The sequence below is a fragment of the Perna viridis genome, chromosome 5, assembly GCF_037379345.1.
Source record: "Perna viridis isolate PV_CMFRI_1.1 ecotype Kerala chromosome 5, ASM3737934v1, whole genome shotgun sequence".
Classification (NCBI taxonomy): domain Eukaryota; kingdom Metazoa; phylum Mollusca; class Bivalvia; order Mytilida; family Mytilidae; genus Perna; species Perna viridis.
In genome coordinates, this window is record NC_142449.1 from 16,624,834 (window position 1) to 16,637,799 (window position 12,966).

At 31.8% G+C, this 12,966-nt stretch overlaps 2 protein-coding genes across 3 annotated transcripts in view; both read left to right on the top strand.

The window, feature by feature from the left end:
* Nucleotides 1-12,966, top strand: part of LOC148616274 (solute carrier family 23 member 1-like) — a 51,269-nt gene that overhangs the window by 12,243 nt on the left and 26,060 nt on the right. The window lies entirely within an intron of this gene.
* LOC148616275 (dysbindin protein homolog) lies at nt 320-12,931 on the top strand. The gene is made up of 8 exons (XM_088583157.1): nt 320-469; nt 723-824; nt 2,282-2,342; nt 3,082-3,214; nt 4,252-4,407; nt 6,650-6,790; nt 9,411-9,542; nt 10,893-12,931. The coding sequence occupies exons 1-8, from the start codon at nt 429-431 to the stop codon at nt 11,114-11,116; spliced, it is 990 nt and encodes a 329-aa protein (XP_088439283.1). The 5' UTR covers nt 320-428; the 3' UTR covers nt 11,117-12,931.

The following is a 12,966-nucleotide window of genomic DNA, read 5'->3' on the forward strand; positions in this document are numbered from 1 at the left end:
AAAACGGAAGTTTTCATTTATCTATATTTCTGGTAAAATAGTCTAAAAAACTAAGTCAGAGATAGATGGAGGTTTGTAACCATTTGTTTTATAAATATGTATTTTTAAACTAATGCTTTCTAAGAGGTTACACCCAAATTTAAGTCGTATCCTCTTCTGGATGCAAATTCATTATTGAACTACAGCATAAACTCCTTGACATCACCGTGACGAAAGTTTGATCAATTTTAGTGTCTATCTTTTATTATGAATAGATCAACAAGTGAATCAGTTAGAAGCTCTTTAATTCTTCAAACTTGTGTCGAATACTGTACTACTATTTATCTGACGAATGCTGATAACCCGGAACTATTGTCCGAAATCGATCGTGAATTAGAATATTACATGTGATAGACCATGTGACTGCCCAAAATGGTAGACGACAAAAAATGAGTGTTTTCAGGAGTATTAAAGGAACCTTTGCGGCGGGGTCAGTATATAACTATTTGGAGGTTTTTAAACATTAAATACTTTAACATTATTAACTTTCGAAATGATATCCGGTAGCCAAGTCAATTGTTTTAAAATTATAAATCATAATCGTATTTTCTTTTGTACAAAATTCATCTTTTATTTAACATTGTTGTTTATGTTGGAAAGCCATATATTTCTTATTGGCAGATGGTATATTTTTTATATGCTCAGCTGATATATCAAACACTTGTTCTTACTAATGTTTTCAGACTAAAGTCCATTACTTCAAGGGAATCAACAAAGCATGACTTCACTGAAGGCATTACTGCTTCTTCAGTGAATTTTGATGCAGGGGCTGATCTTCTTGCAAGGTATTCAATTTAATTACTCAAAGTCAGTGGGATTTTTACATGAAAAATACACGTATACATTTAGAATAGATGTGTTTTATCACAGTTCTCATCATACATCACATATTTCACACAGGTTTAAGTGAGCTTTTGCCTTTACTTTACACCTTTTGTTTTTTTTAACATTTATCATTTGCTCACATGCAATGTACTTAAAACATTTTTAAACCAGTGTTTTCTTAACAAAACATGGTAGGACTTATATTTACCTCACAAAATCCTTTGCCACCAAGGATCAAACCCTAGACCTCTTGGTGACAATTCAGTGACAAAGAAATTGATCTGTTCAGGAATGAGGGGACAAAAGGGACTAGCAGCAAGTACTTAACTGATGTTCTAATAATACTAAACTGTAACTTGAGTTAAAGGAAAGCTTTGAAACTACATGTATACCACCAAATCCAATGATATAAAAGGAAGGCTGGTATTGATTTTAGTGGTTGCGACTGGAACCATGCAGGAATCAGGGAACAAAAAGTGGTACAGTGTAACTTTGATATTCTGGTCAAATTCTTATTCTATGTCAAATATGCAATTGCAATCCAAATTCAGAGCTGTATCAAATTTAAATGGTGTTTCCCAATACAGTTGTACTTCTTCCATCTCAAACTGGTCAAGGTTTTATCTCTGCCACAATATTCAGCTGCACCCTTTGAACTATTTTATTATTTTAATTTGTTGCATTCATTGTAAACTTTTGTAAAACATGAATTAAGGGAGATCAGTTAGCCTGGATTTTTTTTTCTTGGGGGGGGGGTGTCTGCTCTATCTTTTTTTTTTATATATAACTCCAAACTACTGTACAATAAGCTGTTTCAGGTTTGAAAACATCAAAACAAAACCTAGTTGTGAAAACAGTGATGCATTTCATTGATATTCATCCACAATATGGGTGGTTTCTGTCCATAAGATCAGCTTATTGTAACAAAAAATGAACCTTACTATTTTTTATCTTAAATTAATATTCTAAGGTGCACTTTTCTATTTTCATTTTGAAGGGATAGGCAAGTCCGGTGTTAGCTTAATTAAGTAATAATACTCATATTTTGAAGTTTGCAGCTGTGTGATCCTTTTATTTAATTAATGAACATGTCTGTATTTTTATTTGACTTAGATGCTTAGTTGGCTCAGCAAGTGGTTGCGGCCACTCAGAGTTGCCATTTAAACCCTATTGCACATACCCTGCTAAAATTGTAGTGTAGGGGAATATGTTTTTTTTATTTATTGTTTTTTGTTGTTTTTGTTAACATTCCAGGTTAAATAGCATTGTATATAATCAATATGTATACTTAAAAATTAATATTGCTTTAAAATCAGTAAAAAATTCATTTATTAATAAACAATTCTTATTAAAGATATTTTTTTTGTATACAAATGTACTATAAATGAAAACATTAATAAATTTTACTTTTTTATAGGTATCAAGATGTATGGAAAGAGCTGCATGGAAATTGTCAAGAAAATGCTATCAAAGCAGAGGTAACTTATTAAATTGAATTATTTCATTTTTAGGCATGAGACTTCAGATGCTTTCTAAATTGCTCAGTCAATAAATCATTTATATACATGCTCAGAATTAACCTTTTTGATTATATCTGGACACAGAATTGATCTGTTGCTGTTCTATTTAGTGTATAGCGTTTTCACCAGTATTTAAAAATTATTAGTGTTTGCTCATTTTTATTTACATTTCCAAACATGAAAGTTAGACAGTATGCAACAAATCTATGTATGTTTTATTAACAGAACCAATGTTAAATAAAATCATGAAAATCACTACTGATGTGCCAGTGTCATATATGGTATTTTGACCGCTGTGAAAAATTGATCCCATGTTTTTAAATATAATAGTGATATTTTGACCCCATTGGAATTGCATAATCACTCCATATATGATATTTTAATCATTTAAATAAAATAGACAATAACAGTGCACTGACACAACATAAAAATGGTGTACAAATAACCATGGGAAAATGTGAGGTTTGTGTCAAAATAGTATATTAAAGGCTTTGTAAAGTCAGAGCACTGTTATAACCTGTCACTTACAATTGAAGCAGGTCAACTAGCCACTTAACTCTGTCTGTCTATCTTTAATGATTAGGAGGAACTACTTTATATAATCTGTAACCCACTGACACAGAAGAAAAGATAACACCAGCTCTAGTTAATTTAAAACTTAAAAAATTCTAATACTTTTCATTTGCTAATATTTTAGAATGCTGACAGTCAGATAACAGAACTCTATATTAAGTATGACCGGCAACAGGAAGTGATGTCACAGTTACATGACAGTGTTGGATCATTACCAATATTAGTATCACAATTACAACAAGCTACAGATCTTTTAGGTAAGTATCATATATGTACTGATTAAAGTGTTATAATGTTTTGTGGGTGTATTAAGTGATCATGGTGTCTGTCTGTTCTTCCGTTCATCTGGTTTGTTCAAAAAGATTTTTTATTAGTTTCTCCTGCCTTTTTAAATCATATATAAATATATATATAAAAGATTTGAGGCTACACTGGTATGTTTAGGAGATAAAATCTACCTGGTATAGCTTTATTGGAGCATGACCTATTATGTTTGTAGATTTAGGAGAATATAAACATTTTTTCCCTATTAGATCAACTACAGAAACACGATCAGTTATTATCTAACATATCTTAATATTACATATGGTGTGTTGCATCTTGATTTTCATTGGCTAAACCAGTATTTTCACTTACAGTGACAAACATGACATTCTAGTTCTACTTTTTCATTTATCCAAGCTTTGTTACTAAAAATAGTTTTTTTTTATATTATACCAAGGACTTTATATTACTAAAAAGACTGGTCACTCTGAACAGTGTCAATATAATTTTGAAGTCCCTAAGTAAAATGACCAATAATTAATAAACTGAGTTGTAAATAATATTATTTACAAATACTGAAATCAACAACTACATACATGTAGTGACTTCATCCATTTACATTCTAAAATTACAAATTAATTTTAAATATGCAAATAACTACTAGATTTGTATGGCATAAATATGAAATTAAATTAATTGTTAATGGCTAGCTTTACACAGTAGGCACAGCTATTTTAATAATATTAATAGTGACCGGTCCCATTATATTATATTGTCCTTGATTTTACATATGCAATATAAATATTAAGGACTCTTAATTCTGTTGATATGTTATATATAGAACTTGGAAAAGTCCATAGTTATTGATTATTCTTGTTTAAAGTCAATAACTATTTTCAGAGTCTGATATTGACCTTCAGCAATATTTACATTTTTTAGGGGATAGATCAATGTCATAGAAAAATTTAAATATTTTAGAAAGATAGTTAAATTCTAATGATACTCGTTACACTAAAATCCTACTGTACAGCTTCATTAGAAGAGGAATATGAGAAGGTGAATACTGCTTTAATTGAGCTAGAGGATGTCATAGAAGAAAAAGAGTTACTAACGGCTCAAGTCATTGATACTCAAAAGTTGTCAGAATACAACCAAAGAAAGCAAGATGAATTAGAGAACTGTAAAAGTAAGACTTGTGTCATTTTTTTCTTATTTATTTCAAGGTAGCATATGTTTGTTGAGCAAAACAGTATACTTTTAGTCTTTAATATGCTGAATATTAATATTTAGAATCAAAATATATCATAATGATTATTATGTGTTTTGATTTTTAATTTTGTGCCCTGTCTTTATTTAATGTTACTTTGAGGCTTAAAAGATTGAAGTTTAATCCTGGTTTATTAATCGACTTACTACAATATGTATAGAAACGCCTATCCTTTATGAACCGAAAATTTTGATAACTGGTCATTATGAAACCGGAAATTCCTTCAGCCAGTCGTTACGAAATCACAGCCATGCATTACAAATTTCAAAACAGGGCATCAATACAGGGCCATTATGAACTAAATCAAAATGGTGTACACTTCTTAAAATAAGTGACAACTTTAATTAAGAGTGATCTAATAATTCAATTAATTAGAATAGGATATTTAAAGTTGCTGAAAGATTGTAGTGGGACTAATTATATTGAATTATTATGTATGTTTAATCTTGAGTTTTATATTTACGATTTGGGGGGGGGGAAGGATTATTGGAAAGGCAACAAAAATGAAATCTCGAAATGGGAACACATACTTTTCTATACAGAAATGCTAAAGAAAAAAGATGACTCGTGTTTAAGTAATTTCCAAAGACAAAATGTGCAGTCAAATCTCATTGTTTTGCATAAATCCAAGTGTTGAAATTAATTTTCAAAGTACATTTCTTTTCTCTTTTTACTCATCTAGATCTACCTTGTGTACTCTGTTGAAAGAGTTCCCACAACATTTGTGAATAGCTTGATTCCAGATCAAAATGCACTTAAAAACATGGTTTTTGCGTAAAAAATTGCCAAATTTTTTTTTTAATTTCCCGGGTCACATACTAGGACAATATTAATAAACGATGACGGAAACGACCCAAATATTCCGTAAATTATGGACATCTGAAAAGTCATAGCTTTTTAGATGTCAGGTATTGGGCGACTGCCTTGTGATTAATTAGCTCATGGTGATCACAATTTCTCCATGAATTATTAGGTATGTTTAATCTTATACTTGTCTATAAATTTTCGATTTTTTGGAGGATTACTGGAAAAGACAACAAAAACCTTCATGATTTATGATCATAAATATTTGATTCATCGATATGTAGACCTAATTTTAATTAATGTTAAATTATATGTATTGTTAATAGATTCTGACTATGTCCAGAAATGAAGTTGGTTAATAAAAATATCAATGCATATAAATCATCATATAGAAAATAATGACCACAAAGAATTTTGGAGATTAAAATAGTATTAATATATGGCCTTTTCCTTATTGGCCCTGTAATATGTCCTTGGTATTAATAATGGCCATTATAGCCATCTGTGGCCATTATTAATACCAAGGACATGTTACAGGGCCAATAAGGAAAAGGCCATATATTAATACTATTTTAATCTCCAAAATTTTTTGTGGCCATTATTTTCTATATGATGTTTTTTGTCATATGTTAAGATTTCTGATTTTAGACTTAAATAGTTTTAAGCCAAATTTTCATATTTTTAAGGTCTTTGACCACATATTCCATAAAAACTTGTTGTGTCAAATTCATAGATAATGCCATATTTCAATTTTCCCTTGTTTTATTCAAAGAACTAATCATCTCTGAAAATGATCATAATATATGTGATATATTCTTAAACTTTTTATTTTCTAATATATACTCAAGATAGTAGTATACTGATTTTGTCTCACCTGTTACAAATATTGCAAAAGGAAAGACTAAAGTATTGTGTTTCTTGTGTCCACATTAAGATTTTCATGTTAAGTTTTCTGATTAGGTCAGTTTGATTTGAACCACTTATGTTAAGTCAGTCATATTTGGTATGCAGTTGCATTGTCATCACTCTACCACAATTCTGTGTCCATTTCATGCATATGTCCCTTCATTCACTGTTTACTGACTTCAAGATTATCATTTCGTCATAGTTCCATATAAGCAGACAATAAACTATACCTGAGGAATCTGTCCACATTTGGTGTTGTCAGATGGTTGAATTGATGATATTATATATTGTCCATGAAATTTAAAATTAGAAACACTGTCACAATCAATAAAGTTTTGAATAACAGCATCCAGGTATGACAGGGGAGACATACATCTGTGATAACAGCATCCATGTGTGACATGGGAGACATACATCTGTGATAACAGTTTATATTTTATATTTTTGATAGTTCAGTTAGCCAGAAATCATGCCAGAAAAATCCAGGATCTTGAAAAGAAGAAGAAAAACTTACAAAAAGAGAAAGAGGAAGCATTCCAGGATGCCTTTGAAGATGACATAGATTTTTTCAAAACATATGGACGTCTTGATAGTAAGTATATACAAGTTATTGTAACATTTATATTGAGAGAGATAATTGTTAATGATATAAAAATAAATCTTTCTCATTCTATTGATGAATTATTGGAAATTCAGACTTAGAAAGAAGCAAAATAAACATTAACGTTAAAACAAATGAATGGTAGATTTGTGAACCACGCTCCATGAATTGGAATAATAACTTTAAAGTTCTTATGGATGCCGTAGAGGACTATGCAAGAAGATGGATAAAGCGAGAACAAGAAGACATTGATTCTCTGTCAGAGTGGTTAAAGGCCATGAAGTCTTTAATTTTGAAACGAATGAAAGTTTTAAGTAGGTCAATGAGTGCCAAGGCTACATCAGTTTTCAAAGACCCTGATGTAGCAAAAACATTGTCTACTATACATGACAAATATGTTGTTGTACCAGCAGACAAAGCCCAAAACAACATTGTTTTTGTCTGCAAACCGTTTTATATACAATGTTTATTATCAGAGGTAGACATAGAAAATAATAGCAGTGATAAGACCTATACTGCTACCACTCTCTCCAAAGAAGAGAATGTGGAAAACCATAAATCTGTGCTCTCCTCTTTTGGTCTCTCTACCAAGGACGATGATTGTGATTTACTGTCTATGTACTGGATTCCTAAACTCCACAAGAATCCATACAAATAACGTTTCATAGCTGGATCTGCAAAATGTACCACCAAACCTCTTTCAAAACTTTTAACTTCTATACTCACAACTGTCAAAGATTATCTGCAGTCCTACCACAACACTTGTTACTCCCGTAGTGGTATTAATTCAATGTGGATCCTGAAAAATTTGACAGATCTTTTGGAGACGATCAATTCAAGACTATTATCTGAATATAATAGCGTTAAAACCTATGATTTTTCAACACTGTATACTTCTATTCCCCATACCCAGTTAAAATCCCGACTTAAAAACATTATACATTGTTGTTTTTCCAAAAGAGAAGGTACACCTTGATACAAATATATAGTTCTTGGTAGAGATTCCTCATACTTTGTAAGAAATAATTCCAAATCATCTTCCAAATATACAGAGGAAGATGTTTACAAAATGCTGGAATTTTTTATCAACAACATATTTGTCCAGTGTGGTGGATGTGTTTTTCAATGAACAGTTGGCATTCCAATGGGAACAAATTGTGCTCCTTTACTTGCTGACCTATTCCTTCACTTTTATGAGGCTGACTTTATAGCTGATCTGATCAGAAAGAAAGAATATTGTTTGGCTAGATCCTTCAATCTCAGTTTCCGCTATATAGATGACGTATTATCTTTAAACAATCCTAATTTTGGGGCTTTGATACTTCGCATCTACCCAAAAGAACTTGAGATAAAGGATACTACAGACACTGTGAGGTTTGCCTCATATCTTGACCTACACTTAGAAATCGATGGTAAAGGAAAGCTATTGACCAAACTTTACGACAAACGTGATGACTTTTCATTCAGAATTGTCAACTTTCCTTTCATCTGTGGCAACATCCCTTCGGCTCCTGCCTATAGAGTGTTCATATCACAACTCATACGTAATGCCAGAGCTTGCCGAAACTATACAGACTTTTTGTATCGCGCTAGAACTCTAACAAATAGGCTTCTTGAACAGGGTTATGTTGAAGTCATCACTACAGAAGTGTATCCATCAGCACCATGAAAACTGATTTATTCAACGGGTCATAGTGTTCCTTTCCTCGTTTGTCTACCCCGTACTTGACTTTTTATCTCAGCGGGTGTTTCTAGAAAAGCAGAGAACGCTTACCCTACTGGTGCACCTGGTCCATGCTCCCAGTTTTTAGTGGAGGCCGAGTTGCTCATTTGCTTTTGTTACTTTGTATGTATATTTTAGTTACTTTATGTTCTTTGTTGTGTATGTCTGTTTTCCATGTCTGGTCTTTTCCCTGGATTACATTCTTTTGATTACCGCTATAACCTTGGTTCCCTTGATTGCTCCTTCCCATCCAACCTTTACAAAAAATGGGGGGCAGGTGGGAGAATTTTATTTTTTTGTGTTTTTTATTTATACCAGATATTTGCTAGCCTAATTTTAGCTATCTGAAGTATAGATATGTTCTAAATCTATAGCCACATCAGTTTGAGAGAGGGAACACGTTTTAGTCACCCAGGAAATGAAAGATTTATGTGTAGTAGTATTTTTGTTATTGGAAGAGAGATGACTCTGATAAGAAAGTGTGCAGTCCTGATCACGGGCGATGTCTGAAAATTCATTTTGCTGTTTGTGTTGTCTGAGGGTGAAGTGAGCAACCCCAAGGTGACTATTTTGCTAGAAGTGTCATGTAGTATGAGCCCTGATCTCAATACTACAAACTGACACATGATGTTGAAATCCCCCCCCTCCAAATTTATCTACTAAATTTTGTTTTCACCTTACAATGAGTAGGTAGGTATTACTGAATAAAACTTGACTAGGGCAGGTAAATAATGGGAGATGTCCAAGTAGTTTACATGAACTTTGCTGACTATGTTTGATTTCTCTCATTTGCACATTCATTTTGTATTATTTTGCAGCCTAATTGTGTGTACGCCATTGTCAATTTTTAAAGCCAATTTTTCGTTTGAAACTAAGTTCTTTTTTAAGGAGTGTCTGTGTCTAGTTCTGAGGGGAGTAGGAAAATGGATATAGCTGATGTGACATTTGAAGAAGATGATGAAGCATTAGATGAATTTCTAGGTTCTTCAGAAGTTACACCTTCTAATGAAAACTTACCTGGTAAGGTTAAGACAATCATTATACAGTAAAATCTGTCTAAACTGAACCACTTTTGGACTTCAGATTTGGTTCAGTTTAGACAGGTGTTCTGTTTACCAAGGAATGAAATAATTCGAATTGATTTAAATCGATCTAAGTACATTTAACGGTGATTTTATGACACATTGACAGGTTAGTTATTTAAGTACCATTCTGTATAAGAATCAGGCAATGAGTGGCAATTTTTTTTCTCAATTTGGTCCTTTTTGCCTCTAACATATTCAAATACATCTAGAAAACAACTATTAAGCTATTTAAATTTATCCTGAAGCATTGGTGACATAGATGTTTTTTGACTGCTTATATAAGGAAAAAGTGCAGGAAAATTTTCCCACCATTTTTCCAAGCTGTCAATATCTCAAAAAGGCAAACTTTACAAACACTTTGACAGTAATTTCTTGGGGTTATGAGATATAAATACTTGGATAATGCAATAAAATCTCTGTGTATTTTTTCTTCGTGTGCCACACCTTATACACATTTTGCCTGATTCTTAGACAGAGGAGTACTTAACTAATAGGGATGGCATTGAATACTCAAGTAACTTGGAGTATAAAACTTAAAGGTAGTAAGAAAAAAACTGCATCCTAACAAGAATTGATATTTTTCACAGAATCATGTAGTTTGATCTCAGTACTTAAGTACTTGTAAGTTTCATGACTGAGTCATAAATTAACGATGGATAGATCATATGACAGATGAACTGTATACCAGTTATACCCTTTAATGACCACATGGCATTAATGATATTAAAGAAATCATACAATCATCTGGTCAAATAATCGTCATTCTGGTTGACAATTTGGGGCATTTTCCACATTTCTTGATTGCTCAATAAATCTCGCTAATTTGTTACATATAGATTTTAAAGTATGCTTCTCTAATATGTCAATAAAAATCTAATCTTGAAGTTTTAGTACAATAAAATCACTGCTCGTTGGTAATTTTAATGATCACAATATTTATCATCTGTAAATATAAGTCTAGCAGTTCTAAGGAAACTCATGTTTGATCTCGAGGTATTTGTATTTTATGGTATTTGGGATTTGTGGGTGATAAGGTAAATTGAGACTGTCACACTAATTTTGGCTATACGGTAATGAATCAATACATCAAAAAACTATTATTAATCTTAAGATGACATCTATATTGCTTATCTATAACCACAAGAACATTGATATCAGGTAGAAGGGATCATCATCACTGCATGTTTTAGATATTAGAAGATAGAATATTTTTTTCAACTATATTTTCAATTTTAGGTTATTTATTGTTTCATGTCAAATAAATATATCATTTTCTTTACTATAGAATCTGCAGAAGAAAACATTCTGAGTGAAGATGACTATCTACCAAAAGTTGATGAAGATTCTGACATGATCAAATCTGGAGAAACTGTTACCAGTGATAGTGATGCAGATAATACAAGCAAAACACAACAACAAAATTCTATTCAAACCTGGATAAATGATAGTCATCAAGATGAAGGTCAGAAAGAGACAAGTCAAGGTCATGTTGAAAAGGCTGATTCTTGATATTTTTTTTCTTCTTTGTCCATCTTTTTGTCTTCCAATTAAATTATTCCCATTTGTTGTGCAATATCAGCAATCCATTGTGTTTGTTTTGCTTTGATGTTTGTTATCATTGTTTTCTTCCTGGGCAATTTATATGATCAATCAGCAATACCTTATGTCTATTGCTCAAACTTAATTGAAAGAACGCTTTTACACAGTGATTTACAGCTGCCACTAAAACCCATTTGTCTGTCGTACTGTAAATCTACATAGTGATACTATAAACACAATTTTGAGTTTTGGTGACAATATTATTTTAATTAGACCTATCAATTGTCATATTATATTGTAAAGTTAGATTTCTGTAGTTTATGATATTGTTATGTTATTTTGTGAATTTTAATTTTTTTCGTTTGTCATACCAAGATATTTAAAGACATTTAATCATAGTGGTGCATATTGAGGTATTTTGTTATTGGAATATATAGGGACTGGTTGTTGTTGGGATCAAACTTCATATATCAATTGTATTGTTGCTTTTAATCAAGTTTATATTAAAATGTATTTGGTTGTATAATCAAGTAAATATAACACTGACCAAATGGGAGGAGGGGCAGGGTGCTAATATGATGTCACTACAATAATTGTAAACATGATTCGCCATTCAATTCCAGATTCCAGGTAAATAGCAAAATATTCCACTGTTAGATATCCAAGAATAGTGCAGTCTAAGTATCTATACATTCCCATGAAGAACAGTGCTTCTTAATATCTTGATTTCCTTAAATTGAGGGTTGAAAATTTTAAGACAGTTATTACTCTGTATCCAAATAACATATTTTCAGGGTAATTGTCATGGATACTTCTTGGGTTCCGGTTGATATTCTGTGTGTCTTAATTTTATTCCTTTTGGCAATATGCATCGGTGTCTCCGCTTCAAATACATAATTTATTGGTTGGAACAACAAGTGTACTGGAAAATTTTAGCTATTTAAGGATTGGCTGTTGTATTATTTTTTTTAAAATTCTATGAAGAAATAACCTCAAGTGTGCACCACCATCATTGAGGTTATTTCAAATTGACTGAAAATATAGGTCTTTCCTTATGATTAAATTTAAGTATCAAAATTCAACAAGTAAATCATTAAAAAGTTCGATGACGTCACAGTCACATTTTAAAATGAGAGACGAAATATTTTTATTCTACCAGAATCCGTGTTACTTCTGGTTACATACCATTAATTCAACCAATGAGCTTTTAGAACGTTCGCAAAAATAATGCTACACAAGTTTTAGTGCACTTGTGTTATGTTGCTGTGGAAAGAGTGCACATCAAATCTGCACAATTGAGCTTGTGTTTGGCAGGGAATTATATTTTCTTTATTTCTACGTAAAATGGTCACTGTAACTTAGTGAATTAAATAGTTCTGCATGAAGACCCCTTTTTGTGAAATGTAGGGGAATCCCAATTCTATTTTAGCTCATTGTCTTCTAGGAGCCGGTGTCTCACTGCAAGGTAGTAAACCCCACATAACATTGCCAGCGCTATTTGTGTACACATGCAGCTTTTAGGTGACTTCTTCAGGTTAACTTAAGATAGAAGCTCCATAACTCATTGAACTTAGTGAAATTAGCATTGGAGTCTATTGGAAGTGACATTAGTTGTTTGTTGCCTTCCTCAAATTAAATTATTATGATCAAAACAATTCCTGTGATGCATGCTATTGTCGGTCTGCGTTCTGTCTCTCCACTGGCTCGTATACGGCATCTGTTAGACTATTATTTCATTAATAATCACAAAGATACTTTATTGGTTAATAAAATATTTCTGTTCTATTTCTATTATCATTCAGGGACTTTATATTTCTGTG

Coding starts and splice junctions, on each gene's coding strand:
- LOC148616275 (XM_088583157.1), top strand. CDS start 429: ATGAGTGTTTTCAGGAGTATTAAAGGAACCTTTGCGGCGGG. Junction 2,343..3,081: donor AAAATGCTATCAAAGCAGAG/GTAACTTATTAA, acceptor CTAATATTTTAG/AATGCTGACAGTCAGATAAC. Junction 6,791..9,410: donor AACATATGGACGTCTTGATA/GTAAGTATATAC, acceptor TTCTTTTTTAAG/GAGTGTCTGTGTCTAGTTCT.